Raw genomic sequence first — 21,008 nt, 5'->3', positions numbered from 1 at the left:
GAATTGACCCTCCTGGGATTTTGTTAAGTATGTCCACTGTATATGGGCAGTTTATTTTTACTCTAATGGCAATTGTTAATAATTGATTGATTTGCATCAAATTCACTCAGCAGTTCACGACGATCCACTGTATGTATGAACGATTGACACTAACATTTCTTTTAACATCACATGCATTTCGCTTGTTAGCATGATCAAGAGCACTTTCAGGTTTCCACTCGGCTTGAATTCATTTTACACACCAAATTCTAAAGTCTAAACTTGTATCAGTTTGAATTCATTTTGCACACCAAATTCTAAACTTGTATACTACATAACATCATAACATGGTCGTACGTGTTCGTATATAAGTAACGATTCTAGGAATTTGGCAATTGACATAGTAAACCTATTATTATAATGAACTGCGAACGTGGGATAGATTCTCTATAAGATTCACATCAATCAAGAAGAACCTTTGCAAACGAGTAAACGAGTGACGCTAACATATGTGGTATTATTGTGTTCTTAAGCATGAGGAGCATTTTCAGGTTGCCATTTGGGCTGGTTGTATCAGTTAAGTACATAAGTGGTATTAGTTCACCTAGTGCTCTGACTACATATATGGTACTGGCATTATTGTGTTCGAGGAGCATTTTCAGGTTGCCATCTGGGCCGAAAAATATTGGCACAAAGGCCCGATACAGCACGGCTCGAGTATGGCATATTGAGGCCGCGGCCTGACTCATTTTTATAATATAAAATTTTTAAATAATATAAGACAATATATAATTTATGAATAATATAAATGAAAAAATTTATATGAGTTGCAACTTATATATTTTTAAATATAAAGATAATATATAATTTATAAACAATAAACTTATAACATTAAATTTTAACGAATAGTTTCCCACGGTACATGAGTTGCAACTATTTAATGAATAGTTTATGTTTCTAGAATATAATATTAATTTTTTTTTATGATACAAAGATAATTTATAATTTAGAAAGAATAAACTTATTGTTCAAGTAAACCCTAATTTATGTTTGGCCCAAACTCTAGGTTACTTGATCTAGTGGTAATAGGGTTAAATTAGAATGATCTAGATTCCTATTCAATGTACGATTACTTTCCTTATATGATTGAGATTCTATATATTGTAATCCTCTATATAAAGAGGCCCCTATTATCAATGAGAATATACAGCAATTTCCACTCAATTTCAGTTTCTCTACAACAAGTTATTAGCACGAGCCCTAACCCTAGCCCTAAAAACAAAAAACCCGAAAACTCTTCTCACCAAAACTGCCACAAGCTCCTAGCCCTTGTTAGCCATGCCCTATGTTGCCCCTGCAGCCCTTGCGCACCCGTGTGCCGCCTACTGCCCCTGCAGCATTACCGCACGCCTGCTGCCCCTGCAACACAGCAGCTCACTCGTTTCTGTGCAGATCATCCTGCTTTCACGCGCCGAAACATCTTGTTTGGAACCTCTTATCAAAATACTTTCTTCATCAAAGTTGTTCATCTCTGTCTCTTCTATCTGACCTCCAAATTTCAGCCCTATTGGAGTCGTTTTGAGACTTGTACACTATTCGAGGTGGGAGCTATTCAGCATGCTCGTTCCTGTGCATATCAGTCAGTTTGCAAGCCCTGAAACGCCTAGTTTAGAACTTCATATCACAATTCTTCCTTCATCAAAGTTGTTCATGTCTGTCTCTTCTATCTAATCTCCAAATTTAAGCCCATTGGAGTCGTTTTGAGACCTGTACACCAATCGGAGTGGGAGCTGTTCAGAAGCGAATTTGCTCCGAATTTCAACAAGTTTGATTCGCCTAGGACTGAAGTTCGTCTGCAATCCTACAACGAGGATCGAATACGCTCTGCCATCCTAAGAGGTATGGTTAACTAAAAGTTCCTCTTTTTGAAGTTTTTTTATTCTTTTTTGCTTCTTTTTCTCAGGGACTTGTAACCTCCCTTTTTCTACCCCCTTTTCTTTATCATAGGGGAGACCAAATTAAGCCGAACTGTAGGGGTTCGTGCTCACTCCAAGCTTGAATCTTGTGGAGTTCTCCAAACTTAAAGTTTGTTGAGATAAAATGATCGACCGCAAACATCATTGTTTCGATTTAATCCAACCCCTCTTGGAATTGAATTTCTTGGAAGCGACTACGCTCGGAAATTCCTAATTTCTTGGAAGTGACTACGGTTAGAAATTTTATTTGTTTTCGTGGTAGCCTTTTTCGCTCGAAAACTAACCATAATTTCTTGTTCTTTTTCAGGATGAGTAACCTGAACAAATTAGACTTTGCTCCATTGGGAACAACTGGCTCTGAATATCATATGTGGGTTCGTGATATCCGCCAGCATCTCAAGGCCGATGGAATCTAGGATACGATTCTTGAGCCTAGCCAAGACTTGCTAACTGTTGAGCAAGCTCAAGCTTTGGAAGCAAATAGAGCAGCCTTATAGACAAATAAGGCGAAAGCCATCATCCTAATGACTCGTCATATGGATGATTCGCTCCAGTATGAGTGTATGAATGAAGAAGACCCCCGAAGGCTGTGGGTCTCACTAAAAGATAGATTTGGCAACGTCCGTGACTCCCTACTTCTTGACCTAGAAGTGAGATGGCATAGCCTCCATTTCTATGATTTCAATTCAGTTCTTGACTACAACTTGGAAGCACTTCACATTAAATCCTTAATGAAAATTTGTGGTAAAGAGATCACATATGCGATGTTGATTGAGAAGACTCTCTCTACCTTCCCCGTCTTTGCATTGATGGTTGCTAAGAACTATCGAATCGATGTTGTCGCAGGACGGATCACAAGGTTTCATGAGCTCATTGGAGCTATGAATGCTGCTGAAAAGCATGACAACATCCTTGTGAAGAACTATAATTAGAGATCAGTGGGAACAGAGCATATTCCTGAATCCAATTATAGTTGCGGCCCAAAGAGAGGGCGCCAAGAGCGAAACCCTAATCTTAGGAATATATTCGGATGTTCTTTTCCATATAATCGCTCTACTTGGGAAGGTAATCGCCAAAATAGGCAAACACGGAACTGAAGAGGTAAATGTGGAAAGAGAGAGGGAGGCAACGCCTCTGGCCATGTTGGTGGCGCCACCAAAACTAAGAGCCATCTAAATGACGCTTTCAAAGCGCCTCAATCAATGGAGTTTGAGCAAAGAGATGTATGTTCTCGATGTGGACTGTCTGATCATTGGGCACACATTTGTAGAGTTCGTGGAGAAATTGTCACCGCCTACAAAGCATATTGTGAAGTAAGGGAAGCTCACAATATGGAACAAGAAGATCAAGAAGATGATCTAGAGTGAAGGGTTGAAGACTACAAATCTGGTTGGAATCAATAGATCGTCAATTCTGTTTAAGTCTTTATTTTTCCAAGAGATGTAATAGGCAATTGCCATATATTTTTGTAGTAAATGCCAATGGTTTAGCTTTTCTTCAAAGTAGGCTCACTCAAAGTAAGTGTGATGACTAGGAAGGTTCTGAGATTAGTGGTACTTAAGCGAGCCTTGCTCTACCGACATCTCTCTACTCACCTGGTCACATTTATTTTGGAATTACCGAAAGAAGTTAGACGACTACCATTGTTTTGCATTAGCTATCATTTTGGATTAGATTTTGTTTAGTCAAAGAGACAATGATGTAACTCCGTTGGCTTATGAATAAAATTTAGAGTTCTTTATGACTGCATTTTGATTATGAGCATATGACTTTTGTGACTACGATGGCTGGGCCATCAGTATTAATTCAAGGACATGGAATAGCCCAAGTTCCACTTGCCAAATGACACCTTAATTACTGTCACAGAGACTCTCTACGCTTCTAGGGCGAATCACATTATAAATAGCTAACGGATTCCATGCGAAAACACATGTAGAGAATGGAAATGAGTTCCTTTGCAATACCTCTAATGATTGCGAATAAAGGCGCATCTTAGAGAAGTTTATGTGTCTCTCTAGTGGATTTTATGTCACTATTCGAGCTATTAAATCCAATAAAGTTACGAGAGAAGATCTCTTGGATTTAGACACATATTGGCTTTGTCACGACAGGATAGGTCATCCTGGTCATGATATGATGATCCGTCTACTAAAGACTTCACATGGACATAATTTCCTTTGAGTGAAAAGAAGCATGAATCAAAAGTTGATTTCTGGACTAAGTGTGACCGACGCAGCTGCCTAGGGCACCGCATCCGTCCACCACCAGCCTAGGGCTGGTGCATTCCCTATCCATAATGCCATGGATAGCGTCCATCATGGTGATGGCGCCCCAGGTGATGTTGCAATCACCAACTTGCTTCAAATAGCGTTTCAGATGCTCAGGTTTAACCAAAATACTCATTGGTTGCTTCTAAAGCCTCTCGCTCATTTTAAAAGCCCGTTCCTTAGGGAAATTGGGACTAAGACCGTCCTCTGCAAAGGAAATGAACATACTCATTCTGTTCTTACATAGAATCCATGGGGATTCTGGGGATTGATTCAACCAACTTGCGGACGCTTAAATATTTCATGATGTTGGTTGACACGCAAACACGTTGGTCACGTGTTGTGCCATTGTCAACCTATAAATGCTACTTATGCTACACTCCTAGCACATATCATATGACAATGGGCTCACTCCCCAGATCATCCTATTCAGTCAATTGGATTTGACTATGCTAGAGAGTTTACATCTAAAGACTTTCGATGGATATTGCAATGGGACTGATGTTAGACATCATATTCCCATGTACACACCCAAATAGTCTTGCGGAAATGACTACGATGATAGTCCGGACATCGGTAATGCTCACCAATCTCCTTATATCTGCTTGGGGTGATGCAATATCCCATGGAACTATACTAATTCGTCTACGACCCACCGCCACTTAATGTACCACTGCGTTACAGTTAGTGACTGGGTATAAGTATCGTACTTATGCATATTTGAGTGAGGCATTTATGTGCCAATTGCACCACCACAGCGCTCTATGATAGGTCCTTACAGACGAATGGGCAACTACATTGGATTTGAGACTCCAACAATCGTCCGCCACTTAATACCCTTGCAAGGCGATCTCATTACCGCTAGATTTGCGGGTTGTCACTTTGATGAGACAGTCTTCCCGTCGTTAGGGGGAGATAAGAACACGGATGTTCAGCAGGAACGACAGGAATTGTCGTGGCCTGTCTCCACTATGTCTCATCTCGATCCCAGTTAAAGTGACTAGATCACACAAATATGCTGCAAACAAGCCTGCAAGGAAGGACGTCCCTGTGAGAGGACGTAGCGCCACCCTACAAGGAGGTAGGCATGGCGCCAACACCAAAGAGAGTGGCACTCTAGCGTTACAGGCCATGGCCCCAGCTAGGATGCGTGGGAGGCCCGTAGGTTCGAAGGACACTTTGGCACATTCCAATCCTTTGATCATCAAGACTCAAAATCTGTCTCATGAGAATCTTCCGAGTTACGGTTATCGTTGGGAGACGCCTCAACGTCAGAACCTATTCATAAGAATATAGAGCTCTATAAAAATTACACTAGTGTACTTGAGACGTGGGATAGAAACTCCATCATAATTGATGATGTAGCTGCGCATTTTGTTGCGCATGAGTTTGTTGAGTCAGATGATATCGAACCATGCTCCATTGATGAATGAATGCCAACGTAGAGAGATTTAGCCTAAATGGAAAGATGCGATCCAGGTTAAGATGGATTCTCTAACGAAGAGGAAGATTTTCAAGCTAGTGATGCCAACACCTCCTAACATAAAACCTGTTGACTAATGGGTCTTCGTTAGAAAGCGTAGTGAGAAAAAGATATGGTAATCTCGCCTTATGGCGCAAGGCTTCTCATAAAACGCCCTGAAATCAACTATGATAAGACATATTCTCTCGTATTGGATGTCATTGCACTCCACTACCCTGTCAGTTTGGTAGTTTCCGAATAACTGAACATGCAGCTTACAAATATGGTCAGTACGTATCTCTATGGGGATCTAGATACGGTATATACATAAAGGTTCATGGTGAACTTCATTTACCCAAGTCAAGTGGCTCTAGACCACGGAGCGCTTTTACAGAGAGGTTGAAACGCTCGCTAAAATGACTACTTGATTGGGAAGAGATATGCCCACGCATTTCCATAACAAGTTTCGGATTCCATCGCGGTTCATGTTGGACATGATCTTCATTAGACGCCCTTAAAGAGTTAAGGGAAACCGCTGAACACTTGAAATCAGAGTTTGAGATGAAGGATTATGGATGAACACGATTATGTCTCAGTTTGGAACTTGAGCATCGTGTCGATAGATGCTTAGGCATTTTCACAAGGTCAAACCTTCAAGAACCCCCATGATCGTCCGTAGTCTTGATCCTGAAAAGGATCCTCTTCGTCTGAAGGATGATGACGAAGATGTGCTAGAGGCAGAAGTGTCTTACTTGAGTACAATAGGCGCATTATTGTACTTAGGTCAATGCACAAGACCGGACATCTCGTTTGCAGTGAACTTGTTAGCTAAGGTATAGCTCTGCGCCAACGCGACACCATTTTAATTGGTGTAAAAGATATCTTTCAGTACTTGAGATGTACGATTGATATGGGCTTGTTTTATCCCTACAAAGAGAAGATGGATTCGGACCCATCACACACCAGAAACTCCGCCAATGCTGGCCTGTGTTCTCTATCCCCATCCCAAAACGATACAAGTGTTTTGGAAGGTTTTGCTGATGCTAGGTACCTCTCTGACCCACACAAAGGTTGCTCCCAAACTGGTTAAGTGTTCACCATGGGAAAAGACCGTGATATCTTGGAGGTCTACAGAACAGACCGTAGTTGCTATATCTTCGAACCATGCAGAGATTATTACTCTTCACGAAGTGGTTCGTAAGTGGTTCGTGAATGTTTATGGATTGGATCCATAATCACGCATGTTCGAACAATTGTGGTTTGAAGTCTACCACAAGATGAGCCTATGAGCATTTAGGATAATGCTGTTCGTTTTGAACAAATGAAGCAAGGCTACATCAAAAACGACAACACCAAGCATAATCAGCAACACAAACTCTCCTCAAATACCAAAGTGAACTAGGTTCGATCTGAGGATAATGTGGTAGATTTTTTTACTAAGTCATTGCCCAAATACACGTTCGAGAAACATGTGGCAAGAATTGGCTTGCGGAAATTATCTGAACTCCCATGATCGTAGTCATCAAGGGGAGACGCAGACATTAGGGGGAGATGTCTACATGTTCACCTTGAAACATGAAGGGTGTGTTGTGCTCTTTTTTCCCTTCGACCGAGGTTATTTTTGTCCCACTAGGTTTTTGTTACTCGGCAAGGTTTTTAACGAGGCAACGAGAGAAGCACCGCTTTTGGGCAACACAAGTGGGAGTGTTCAAGTAAACCCTAATTTGTGTTTGGCCCAAACTCTAGGTTACTTGACCTAGTGGTAATATGGTTAAATTAGAAGGATCTAGATTCCTATTCAATGTACGATTACTTTCCTTGTATGATTGAAATTCTATACATTGTAATCCTCTATATAAAGAGTCCCCTATTATCAATGAGAATATGCAGCAATTTCCACTCAATTTCAGTTTCTCTACAACACTTATAACATTAAATTTTAATGAATAGTTTTCGGTGGTACATGAGTTGCAACTTATATTTATAATATTGGCTTCGACTAATTTTATTTTTTGTCACGATACGAGCACAGCACGACCTGCCTATTGGCCTAGCACCAGCACGGCCCAGCATGTTGTGGGCATTAGGCCGGGTTAGGCCTAATGTTTGAGTATATGGGCCCCCGACCTTGAGCCCGATGAGAAACGAGCCGGCCCGAACATGACTCGAATCCTAATTAAGTGGGCCGGCCCAGGCCAGGCCGACCCGTTTACCATCTCTATTCATAAGAAAATGCCCAGCATAAAAATAAAATAATAAAAATGGATAAACCTTTGCCAATGAAAACCTCCCCAAAAAAAAATGATGAAACCTCCTAAAAAAATAATTAAAGTAAAGAGGAAATTAGCAACTTTTCCACCCATTTCACTCACTGCTCCAATTTCTTCAATTCTGTCTCTTTTTTGTAATTAGTTGATACTCAAGTTTAAAGTTTTTTCATATGCAATTTTATTGCTATATGTATTTTATGAATTTGGTTTTCCATTATGGGATTTTTCATAATTATAGAAAAAGCTTTAAATTGAAATGCATTCATCTACTATGACATGAAATCTTTATTTCATATTCTTTTAATATTCTTTGATATAGGTCAGTTAACAAAAACTTGTTCAAGTAGTGAGGGCAGGTTGAGAATGAGAAATTTTATTCACACACCTCTAAATACTAAATACACACCCCTTTTTTCACACACCTAACATCACATTTTATGGGTAAGTTAAATTACCAAAAGAGATATTTATATTAACAATAAAGAAACATATATAGTTGGAATTAAGAAACATCTGCAGTTTTTTGTTTTTTGTTTTTGTTTCCAGGTCTACCGCAGATGGATATCATGAATTTGATTCTCAATAATTTAGTATGCATGGGATTGAGCCTTCTTATCAATCTAGTTTCAAAAATGTATTAACTGTCCAAATGATATGGACAAACAAGAGCAAGTGAAAACTGTTGAAAAATTCCTCAAGAACTCTTGTGATGTATTGTTTTGTTTCGCTCCAATTTCATCATCAATAGTTCACAAATCTCAACAATTGGCATATGAGTATTGTCTTGGTCAAGTCTTCAATGACAAGCAATTCCCCATTGGCATCTGAGTATGTTCAACCCAACAAGTGAAAACCAATTAAAACATTCTTTGGGTGTCGTTGTATTAACTTTAGTGATGACCATGTGATGATTTACCGAAACTTTCACATTGAGCCATTGAGGAATTGATGCTGAGTCTTCTAGTGTAATATGCCCATCGTTTTTTTTTTTCAACTGCAACAATGCAATAGGTAGTCTCTCTTGTATAAGAAAAAAAATAGATAGTCTCTTACCAGATATTTATCTCAATTTATTTCAGCAAAAAAAAAAAAAAAAGGATATGTATTTAGTGAAAAGATATTGTGTATTGTGAATGAGGTTAGTTTAGGAAGTTTGGGGTTGTGTTTCTAGTAAAATATTAAAACAAAAAAGTTAATAGATTGTGTATTAAGTAGGAGATATGTATCTATCATTTAGCAATGTGTGAATAACATTTCTCATTGAGAATTGCATTCGCATTAAGCTAAATCAGAGGTTAGATTTCCTCCCATTATAACCAAAAAAAAAAAAAAAATCTCGAGTACCATCACTACCATGGATTTACTTGAGCCCTCGATTTCTCAAGACCAGCCCTATAAATTTAACTTAATCTCATAATTATGATGAAGGCCGGTGATACACATAGATGAGGAAACGATGAAGAAAATACTGACTCAAGTGGTGATGAGGTAACAATTTACTATATAATAAATCTCTTTCTTCATATATCATCGTTCAATGTGGTTAAGTAGGCAGTTTTTATAAAACAAAATTTTAAAAAAAAAAAAAAAAAAAAAAAAACAGCCAGGACCTCTGAGTTTTTCGGAGCGATCTCGAGCGGCACCCACCTAGGGTTCCACCCATCAAAGAGAAAAAAAAAAAAAAAGCAAAGAATTGCGGTCGTCATATTGAAGTTTGAAATATGTTACAGAATGTTAAGTGACGTTGCATGTGAGAGTGATAATTTGAGTGGCTTTACATATGTTCATTTATAAACATCGATGTTCTTGTTTCAAACATGTTTCAATAACTTCAGGCACGAATAATTCATATGGAGTCCGTGACAGTAGTTTGTCTATCTTTGTTCTCTGAGTATTGAAGTTGATCACATGTCATCAATTTTGTGTTGTTAATAGATTGGCAGGTTGTATGATATATTTGATGAGTAATTAACATTATTTACTTATAATATATTTAAACCTCATCAGTCAATATAGTGGGCAAATCATGTCCGTCTCTAATCGAATTCAAGAACCCACAAGGATGGGCTATAGATAACGGGAGAGAAAGTAGAAAGAGAGAGGAACCGAAAATTGCAATCCCTTTCAGCCATACCAATAACTACATGGGAAAAATGACACGGTCCGAAAAATGATTTTATACATAAAAAAGCATGAGAGTTGCGAAAAATAGTTTCAAATATTGTGCCTGGTGGTTTTTATTGCTTCCTTTTTTTGATGGCTAGAATCCAGTAAGAAGTCGATCAATTCGATCATTTTGGTCCCTCCCTTCACTAGTTCAACGCATCAAAGAAAAAAAAAGCAAGGACTTTAGAATTTGGCCACTAAAGTGGGAACCTTCACTCTCTTGAGGCCGCAATTCGAATACAATAGAAGATTTCTTGAATACATTTAGTTCTATTTGATTCGATCGTTGGACATTTTTCAATAATATTGCAATAAAGCTTGAACTAATTTCATTTCCATCAACCTGAAGCTTGTGCAGCAGTCATAGCAAAGTTGTAACGTCTCACTAAGTAAACAACCCTCCAATGGTCCAAAAGGAAAGGGGAAAAAAAAATTGAATTGAACGGACAAGGCCACATGTCCAAAACTGATCCAGGTTGAAAAAGCTATAGGCTTTCTATCCCTTTGAAATTTAAAGTAAAATGAAAAAACACATAATTAACTTTAATTTGTGCTGCTTTTCTGAAAATGATCCTGTTGGATATGTAGGAGAAAGGCAAGAGACTCGGTTATTCTAGATTAAAGAATCAAAATGTTGAACAAGGGAGTGAATAAAACGATCATGACTGGATAAAACATCAAGATTAAGATTTTCCTTCAAAAAAAAAAAAAACATTAAGATTAATTATTCTTAAATGCCAGCAAAGTCAAGACCGCCACATATATTGCCATATAGCTTAGATTGATCCTTATTAGTAGCTCTAGTATCTTAAATAAAACACAAGTGTAGGCTCTTCCCAGCACATCACTAGCATTCTTGGTGAGGATCTTCATGGATTATGGCTTGGAATGGAGTTGGATTCATTTGGTTGATCAGAATCCATTATTAATTTCTCGGGTCCTTTTCTTGAGGTTATTGAAGTCCCAAGCCTCCAACACCACCATAATTTGCATAAACAGCTAGCCATGTCTTTATCTTCCATATCATTGACCTTCTGAAAGTGTTTAAAACCTGATGATTGTATAATTCTATTGAAACAATTAGAAGCAAGACCGTAAAAGAATTCATTCGAAGTAAAGGGTTAGCATTTCAACTTGCCAGTGTTTGGATTATATATAATAGGGGAAAAATCAGGAGTGATTACTGAGTTATAACATGTTCAACACTTAACTCACTGTATTTTCAACAATATCACTTGACTCACTCAGTTCTGAACCTGTTTTTCACATAACTCACTACCGTCTACTTGATCGTTAAATAATTGATCAAGTGCAATATATTGAGGGCTATATTTGTCTGATCAAGTTATTCCCACCGTTTTGCCGAATCCCTCTAGACAATAAATCATTATACGTACTAATTTTGAGTATAGTTAAAAACATAAGGTATCAATTATATATAGTTTGGACATCTGATGGAGGGAATAACCATTCTCTTCAAATTTGGCGGTAAACGAGTGATTGGATCCATGAATAAAATTTGGCGCCAACGTATAAGGACTCAAATGGAGGGAATAACTTAAGGGACAAAAATACCCTTCAATATGCCGTTTGGCAGCCTCTGTAATGGAGCCAACGTCTCCAGGTACAAATCTTCGGTTAGGTTTAGAACCTAAAGTATCGTTCTAAAGTTTTTGAAACTTGAGGTACAAAAGTTTATAATGGGTAAAACGTCAGATACTGTACGTAGGCCTGGCATTTGAGCCCGTGACCCGCAAACCCGCCCGAAACCAGCACGGTAAAAGCCCGCACGAACCCGTCCATTTATTAAATTCGTGCTAAGAAAGCCCGCACGCAAAAAACCCACAAATTAATGGGCCTTGCGTGCTAAGCCCACTGGAACCCATTGGAACCCGTTTACTTCCAAACAAACCCACTCCGACCCTTTCCGTCATTCAGCAACGACAAAAAACGCAACTCTCTCTCTCTCTCTGGAACGCAACCCTGAATCTGAGCAGCGAGCACAGCAGCCTCCCATTCATTTCCGTCACCCAAATCCCAACTCTCTCTCTCTCATCTCTCTCTGCGCGCCCAATTTCTCAAGGTATTGGATCTGTCTTTTGCTTTGGGTTTTCTTCGATTCCGTGCAGTTTTTGTATCTGGTTATTGCATTTTATAATCTGATATCTGAGTGTGTGGGTTTGAATGATGGAGTTTTTGTTGTGATAGATTTCTGGGTTTTTGTTGTGATATTGATTTGTAATCTTGGGTTGTTGTAATCTTCGATTTTGTTTGAAGTATTGAATTTCTGGTCTTGGTTTCAATATGGGTTCTGTACAGTCTGTACGGTAGATTTTCCCAATCAGAAAAAAAAAAAAAAAAAAACTCAATCTACAGATTCTCATATGTTTCTCCTTAAATCATAAAAATAAAACAAACTCAATAATTCTCACTCATTTCTCTGTAAATCATAAAAATAAATAAAAAATCAATTTGAAGCTGCATATTAAAACGAACATGCATTTAAGTTGGGAGATTCAGTCTAGTATTTGAAGCTGTATCAAAATAAATTAAATACATGCAAACAGAGACATGTTTACAAAGAAATATATCATAATAGCTGCATTGTTGCTGAGACCAGCTTTAATTGACAAAAATGAACAAAACAAATCCAAAATTGAAGTTTAGTTCAGGGCTTCCACATTTTGTTGTCGGAATCCTCCTTTGGTCCTTGTTGGGCTCTTGCTCTTGTGCTGGTTTTTGTCACAGGTTTAGGCATGGGTTTAGCCTTCTGTGCTACTGACTTGGTCTTCATTAACATCCCTGTGTTGGGAGATACAATTGTTCTGGAATTAGGAGATGATCTTATAACAATGGGCTGCGAACAAGACTGAGGTTGAAGGTTAACTTGAGTCAGAGATGGTGATGAGATCACTGGTTGAGATGAAACACTTGCAACATTTGAGGGTGTCGGTTCCTGCACAAACCACACTAACATTTTCAGTTTACTGCGGTCTTCATATCTATTTCAGTCCCATTTACTGTCCGGTTCAAATGTGCTACATGCTTCATCCATGCAGTATCCTGGCTTGTAATAATATGTTGTAACTACTTCTATTGCTTGATGAAAGAAAAAATAATTTTAAAAACCATCCGCAAGCAAAGCAGAGCAAATAAAAAAGGTAATGATGCATTTTGAGAATAAAGTGTAAAGTACAATAATGTTAGCTCTTTGCATTCTCCTCAGAACCTCATATCCTGTGTAAGACTCCCCTTTGACCTTTGTTAATTGCTATTTCTACTGATGTGGAATTTTCGACTTAATATTGTCAGACAAAGACCAATTTTCTATGTGATTCCATTGAATTTAAGTCACAGTTAAAAAACAGAGCAAATGAGTGATGAGAACTAAGCAGTAACAAGAAGTTGTAGTGTAGTATGCTTGTTTTTGCTACAGAACTAAATCAACATGATCTAGAAGAACAGTAATTATCAAGTGCAATAGTTTTGAGGAGAAAACAGAAAAATAGTTTAAGCAGCAACATATCCAGAATGCATATCAACATGAACTACTATCAACATCAACATGATCAAGTGCAGTAGTGTAGCATGCTTCTATTTGCTGCAGAATTCATTCAAAGTAAAAGAGTTAGCATTTCAACTTGTCAGTGTTAGGATCATATATAATAAGAAAGTTGGCTGAACTTATCAAAATATGGTAATGAAAAACGTACCATATCCTGTGAGCTTGCATCTTGTAACACGATCATATTGTTGTCATTAACAGGATTGTCGGCTACTCTGGTTACATTTCCTCCATGACCATTGGCTCCTGGTGAACTTGGTGATTGGACAACTTGGTCATGAACACTCGATGCACCATTGGCCGCGGAGGTACTGCTATCAACCCTTCCTCCATTGCTGGTGGAGGCTAGTGTACATGTGTGCCTTCCTATGTAAGTAATTTGAAGGATTTCTTTATCATTGGAGCGCTGTACTTCCTTTATTGCCATGCAGCCTCCGACATTTTGAGGAGAACATACATAATAGACTCTGCTAAATACAAACAATCTAATGTTACAAAATAAAATAGATCAAGCTTGTAAATATTCACTTTGTGTGACATTAGTTTCATACGAGACCTTAAGCAACATCAAAAAGTACAAAGTCAAAAATGAATTATATTGTTCGTGCATTACTACATTTACTTAGAAGCTGTTACAATACGACCTACTTACATGATAGTTTTATGTAGTGTAGCCAGATTTGATATAATGAAATGTCCGAAATATGTACCTTGGGGATTTAGCTCCTGGTATGTCTGTTTGGGCATACTTCACCCACCTAAAGCCATCAGAAGGACCTTCAGTCTCCATACCTGTTGTAACTCTTACTTGGTGTGTCAACATTGGCATTGGAAGAGTTTTCCAACAAGTGTGCCTCCCAATGTAAGTAATTTCAAGGATTGTTAGGTCGTCAATGAAAGATCGCACATTAGCTCTGGCCCAACAGCCGGGTCGATGTGTACAAACATACCCGCATCTGCCAACATAGTAATTTAATGTTATAGGAGAGAAGAAATGGATCTGATTTGTAAGTGCTCGGCTTCTGTGACATAATTTTTCATGTGGGACCTTAAGCTACATGAAGAACTGTTGAGTCATAAAGCGTTAACTTACGAGCTCCAGTGATGAAAAGAGACACTTCATCCAAATAGGTAACAGGTTAAAAACTTCTTTGTATGGGTAAGCTCAAGTCAAGTTCTGGTGTTTGATAAAAAGAAAAAATCAGATGGATTTGATATGATGAAAAAGTCCTTGTACCTTAAATCCGTAGTTCCTTTGTCAGGGATTAAATGTCTGTTATGGCAGAACCAGTTAAAACCATCATCCAGGTCCCCTTGCATCAGACCCGATGTAACTCTGACTTCTTGTGTCCAACTTTCCAGAGTTTTCCTGCAACATACGTCAAAATTCTTATAAATAGCCACTGAATTCATTCATATATAATTATATATGAAGTTATCATGCAAAAAAATGGTCAATCTTATAATCAGCTTATAGACATAGATATTTAACCTCTTCCGAGATGATTCATTGTCCTCATTTCTGATGTAACTCGGTTCTCTGTTTGCACCTTCAAAAACTTCCGATAATTTAAGGTATTGCTCCTCCTCATCAGAGGTGTCACTTGTGATGTCACTACCACTGCGTTCAGCTGAGCAGCCCTCAAGGCTCCTGATCTCAGAATTATCACCTTGTACCATTGGTTCCCCAAAATCTTGATGGGCAACTTCCTCATCCTCGTTGTTGGCAAAAACGAATCGAACTCCACACCTTTCGATGCAAGGGTCACACCTTTCGATGCAAGGGTCGAATAGTACCCCGTCTTCCTCCAATGTTTCACGGTGCAATAATTCTATCTCAAATTTGGCCTCAGTGTAATGGCGTTCATTCACTTCCTCTCCATTAATGCCAAATTCAGACCATGGCACATATCCCACTAACATGTGATTTGACACAAGCCAGTCGCGGTAGAAACCGTCAAAATAAATATTGAACAAAGAGAAACTGAAACGGTACTCGCAATGATCTCCTTTGAAGGTACAGAAACATCGAGCAGACAGTTTCCAATAATCAACACCCTGGGGCTGATTAGTAACCGCGCAAATAGCGAACCCCAAAAACTTGTTGCTGTGAAACCAATTTTGTGGTAGCTGGGCAGTTACGGAAGACCCCCTACCCTGATGGATGAACTGCTCTGGAATTTCAGTTCCAGGAATGGAGAAATAAAAGGGTCGGGAACAATTACCCTACAACAACAAAGAAAAAAACAGATTAACTTATTTCGCAAAGGCCAAAATATCAAAAGAAAAGAAAGTGGCATGGTCAGCTTTATGTCTATACCTGAGGAGGGAAATGAGTTTCTACAATATCTCTGAAAAAATCTCTCTGTATCAGCTGACTGCAATTAGAAAATATGAAGCATCGACCGATATCGTAGGGAGACTGTGGTGTTGAAACAGCTTCCAAAGCTGTGCAATTATGCGCATTTATGCAACTTATTCTTGATGAAAGCTCTGGTATTGATCTCAGTCTCTTGCAATCTTCCAATTGAAGCCGTTCTAAGTAACCCAGTTGATTCATGGCTGCAGGCAAGCTCTTCAGATTGTTATTTCTTGATAAATTCAATACTTTTAATGAACGAAAATAAGCAATGGCATCCGATAACACCTTCAGATTGCAATAACTAAAATCAAGATGCACCACAACAGTACAACGATCTTCAATCGATGATGGCCATGATGAAAGGGGGGCTTCCATTTGTTTGCAATAATGAAACTTTAATCTTCCAAGCTTCAAATGCAAGATACAGGCCGGGAGTCGTTTTATACCAGTATCCTCTACTTTAAGTTCACACAGAGATTTTAAATTCCCCAAATTCTCAGGCAAGTTGCAAAGTTTTGAGCACCCTTCGAGGTAGAGATATGTAAGGTCTGCCAAATTACAGATACTGTCGGGAAGACAGACAAGGCTTGTGCAGTTTTTCATACTTAATGATTTAAGTCCCCGAAGCCGTTCAATTGAGGATGGTATTTCCTTAATTGCACTGCCATCTAACATAAGCTCCGATAGTGCCCCCATATCTTCTGAAATCTCGGGAAACATCTCAAGATTTGAGCAGCCGTAAAGATCAAGGGATTTAAGTCCCCGAAGCCGTTCAATTGAGGATGGTAGTTTCTTAATCGCAGTGCGATCTAACCTAAGCTCCGATAGTGCCTCCATATCTTCTGAAATCTCGGGAAACATCTCAAGATTTGAGCAGCCGGAAAGAACAAGGGTCTTGAGAAATTTCATCATATGAATGTTGCTTGGAAGACTCTTAAGTTCAGTGCAACCATATAAACTCAAGAAAACAAGGCCTGTAAGAGCTGAAATGGATGGGGAAACCTCCACTAAACTTGTACAATAGTTAAGAATTAGTTTCTGAAGCTTCGGCGCCTCAGTGCAGAGGGGGATTTCCTTAAGATTTTTACAGGAACTTAAATTGATGCTTATCAATTCTTTCGCAGCCTGCATGTCACAAAAACCAGCAAGACATGCATTAATATCAAAGGCGCGCATCTGAAATTCATAAATTAGCATTTGAAAGAAACTAGAATATAATTTCAGAACGGAAGCACCTTGGGTTCTTGCCAAAGCTGTTCGATGTGGCTATGACGCATGTCAAGGTCAACAAGACACTTTGGGTAAAAGTTGGACGGCAAAGTTTTTACGGGGCAACCATGCCAAGCGAGAACCCTCAACTTATGAGAAAGAAACTTTAGGTCCCCATTCAAGTGTAATTTACCGTCGAAATTTGGTAGGTAACCGTATATCCGCTCCGGCCATAATTCCCCTTCAAAAAGTTTTCTGATCTCAATTAAAGGGTTCACATATGGGGGGTAAGTGATTCTGAGCAATCTCAGGTTCATCATACGAAAAAAAGCTTGAGCATCTACACGTATATCTTTTGAGTCAGACAATTCAATCATTACGCCTTCAACTTCCATAGCCTGAATAACGAATAGATAAATTTAAGTGAGAGTTAATGTCCAGGAGCCTTATTTAAGAAATTTGTCAAGTTAAAGTTGAAGATGCATGTATACTAAGATTAGTATATATGAGATAGATGAATATAAGAAATCATGCAGGATAGTATAGTACGTACATCTCACCTTATTTTGTGTTAAGGTATCCTGAACATCTTCATAACTCCATAATCTACTATGCTTCCAAGGTTCTTTGCAGACGATATCCCTACCAATTTCCTGTAGGAAATCATGTATCTCGAGCTCACCAAACCTTGAGATACTTACAAGAGCTCTGTCAATTAGAACGCTTAAACCACTGCTGGCAAAGAAGCCACAACTGTTCAGAATAATTTCTACATACTCTATGTGCATTCCTTTGAAAAAACATGCGATATCTAGAAATATGTTCTTTTGGTACTCATCTAGTCCATCAAAGCTTCTTCTAAGCACATGGTGCACGTGGTGAATATCTAGGTCTGGGATTTTCTTTATTTTCTCCAACTCATCTTTCCACACAGATGGACTTCTGTCACGAAGATGAGCTCCCCAGGTTTTAAGTGCTAAAGGCAGACCGTGAGCATATTTGATTGCACGTCTTGAGAGATGAACGTACTCTTCTGAGGGTGGCATTTTTCTGAAGGCATTCTGGTTGAAGAGTTCAAGAGCGTCAGGATCACTTAATGGCTTGGGCTTGTATTTCCTAAATCCACCTAGTACTTGTTCATCTCTAGTTGTTACAATGACTTTACTACCACAACCAAGTGAACGTTCCTGTGGGCTTCCGAGTAAGGCATCAATTTCCAAGGAACGGGATACATCGTCGAGAACAACTAGAATTTTTATCCGACTTAGCCTTTCCAACATAGTCATGTAACCCCCATCGAAACTGTTGACTATTCCCTTAAAGATTCCAGATAGAAATTGAAGTTGCATTTGTACTTGACCGTAACTGCTAAAGCCTTCCCTCACATTTTCCAAAAAGCAACGGTGATCAAATTGATGAGAAATTTTGTAATAAACAGCCCTGGCAATGGTTGTTTTACCCAAGCCCCCCATTCCCCAGATTCCAACATAGGCAACATCATCAGGAGCAGCGGATAATAGTCGTCCCACCTGATGCAGATGAGAATCCATTGCAACCAAGCCACCCTCCCTACGTGGCGAGATCCAATTCACTCTATCAAATACATCATTTACAATACGCTCAATGAGGTCGGCATCATCCCTTCAAAAATTAAAAAACAAATGCAGTCAAGTCTCAGAGAAGGACACTGTTGCTAAGAAAATACACAATATCACCGACACCTTACCAAAAGAGGGGTATTCATCATAATTAAAATTAAGAATGTTATAGATGTTGCCGATACTATTGAGCTGACTCAGATGAATGTGGGGCAGGAGCGCGCCTTAGGCTTAAAAAGAGGAAATCAGCCCTTAAATTGAGTGAGTTTTGATGATAAGGCGACGAGGCTTCGGATGATAGTGCGTTTTTTTTTTTTGGGGTCTTTTTCAGAGACGACGCCATTTTTTATTTTTGAGGTTTAAAGACCTATATATCTAGGTCGCTACATTGAGCAAAGGACATCGTTCGACACTTCGACTCTCCATTTCAGCCTACGCACTTCCAAAGTTCCAAAAGACAGCAAGCTGATGCAAATCTCTTAGAACCCATTAGCTTTCTTAATTATTTGGCTGTAAAGGAGACTATTTTCAAACTTGGAGTTCGAGTTGCTGACTTGGAGTTCGATTTGCAGACTTTGAGTTCGATTATTAGAGTTCGATTTGCATACTTGGAGTTCGATTATTGGAGTTCGATTCGCAGACTTCGAGTTTGATTATTGGAGTTCGATTTGCAGACTTGGATTTTGATTATTGGAGTTCGATTTTGATTATTGGAGTTCGATTTGCAGACTTGGAGTTTGACTTAACTTGCAAACCTGGAGTTCGACTTGCAGACAAGATTTGAAGGTACGATTCCAATTGATTTTCGCACTTTGAATGTTTAGGCTCTGCTTTTTAAAGACTTTGTGAATATAAGATTGTTGATTATTACAACTAATTCGGAATTGCTTTGTATCATTAACTGAATGCATAGATGTTGGTTGATATTGTTCAAATTCGCTGCCCAGATTTCATCAGACTCCTTGCCCAAATGTTGAGAATTTAGGCCTTTATTAGGCTTGCTTTTGGTTACTATTGTTGTTGTGTTGTGGGTGGGAGCCAGAGAATGGCTGGTTGTTTGTTAAAAAGTAAAAACTTCTCGAGTTTACTACTTCTATTGTGCCCATTTTGTTTCCTTGATGTAGACAAAGTCTACTAAATGTTGTTTAATTGTTATCCCCAGATTGTCGATTGTGACCATTTTGTTTGCTTAATAATTAGTAATGTGAGTGAATGACAATTAGTAATGTTCTTTTAGTTACTCTTACTGTGGTATATATACGAGTAATAATTACATAAATATATGTCATTTATACGTAAGGCTTACGCCTTACGCCTTACGCCTCAAGGCGAATGCCTTACTGTGGCTCACCGGAAAATGCCTCACCCTACGTCTCAGTGTTTTAAAACATTACTGAGCCTCCCAATAAGGCTGGGTTCCAAACCCCTTCAAAAAAAAAAAAAAAATAGACTAGCAACATCAACAATAATAATATAAGCAACTCGAGTTAAGACCATTTACTCCTAATTAAATTTTTTTGTTTGACAAAAAAAAAAAAAACTCATAATTAATTAAGAGGAGGAAGAATAAGTTACTCATATTTGTTGGAATCCCAGCCACTTAAGTTGGCGGCTTTCCTTAAAGCGGATCTCCAGCTCTGCACTTCCTTCTTATCCTTTTTGCGGTCGCCTTCATGCTTGGCAAAAGCTTTGGCAAAACTTCCCGTCTGTTTACGAATGTGGGAAGGATCTACTTTGTAGAAAACGGGCATCACAATCTGGTTCTGCTTCTCCTTGCATTCCATAATCTGCACCAGTTCTTTCAAGCACCATGTGGAACTCGCGTAGTTCTCAGAGAAAACTACAATCGAAAGCTTTGATTCGGCAATGGCTTTCAGTAGATCCGAAAGGTTGTCGCCTTTCTTAAGACCTTGTTTATCAATGTAGATTTTGAGTGCCTTCAGTTCCAGAGCTTTGGGAAGATGGCAGACAAAGCTCTCTCGGGTGTCTTCGCCTCTAAAACTGAGGAAGACATCATAGGTCAATGAAGATGAAGAAGAAGAAGAAGAGGAAGCAAGGTCCATTATATTAACAAGCACAAGATTGACTCAAGCTTGGAAGAAATCAACTGAATCTAGAGTACGTAGTGAGAAGATGAAAAAGGCAGCTGGGTAG

At 38.8% G+C, this 21,008-nt stretch overlaps 1 protein-coding gene and 1 long non-coding RNA gene across 2 annotated transcripts; one reads left to right on the top strand and one right to left on the bottom strand.

Moving 5' to 3' along the window:
* Window positions 1–11,852: 11,852 nt before the first annotated feature.
* On the top strand, window positions 11,853–14,281 carry LOC112180260. Its single transcript, XR_002928172.2, has 2 exons — window positions 11,853–12,203; window positions 13,887–14,281. It is a non-coding gene; the product is annotated as an uncharacterized LOC112180260 (long non-coding RNA).
* Window positions 12,625–21,008, bottom strand: LOC112180259 (disease resistance-like protein DSC1). The gene is made up of 9 exons (XM_024318787.2): window positions 20,430–21,008; window positions 17,817–18,897; window positions 17,283–17,654; window positions 16,006–17,172; window positions 15,178–15,911; window positions 14,923–15,054; window positions 14,396–14,641; window positions 13,834–14,152; window positions 12,625–13,076 (listed from the first exon to the last, which is right to left on the bottom strand). The coding sequence occupies exons 1-9, from the start codon at window positions 20,915–20,917 to the stop codon at window positions 12,789–12,791; spliced, it is 4,827 nt and encodes a 1,608-aa protein (XP_024174555.1). The 5' UTR covers window positions 20,918–21,008; the 3' UTR covers window positions 12,625–12,788.

Source organism: Rosa chinensis, chromosome 7 (genome assembly GCF_002994745.2).
Source record: "Rosa chinensis cultivar Old Blush chromosome 7, RchiOBHm-V2, whole genome shotgun sequence".
In the NCBI taxonomy this organism is placed as follows: domain Eukaryota; kingdom Viridiplantae; phylum Streptophyta; class Magnoliopsida; order Rosales; family Rosaceae; genus Rosa; species Rosa chinensis.
The sequence above is the reverse complement of the archived record's forward strand: the minus strand, read 5'-3'. Positions and strand labels throughout refer to the sequence as shown.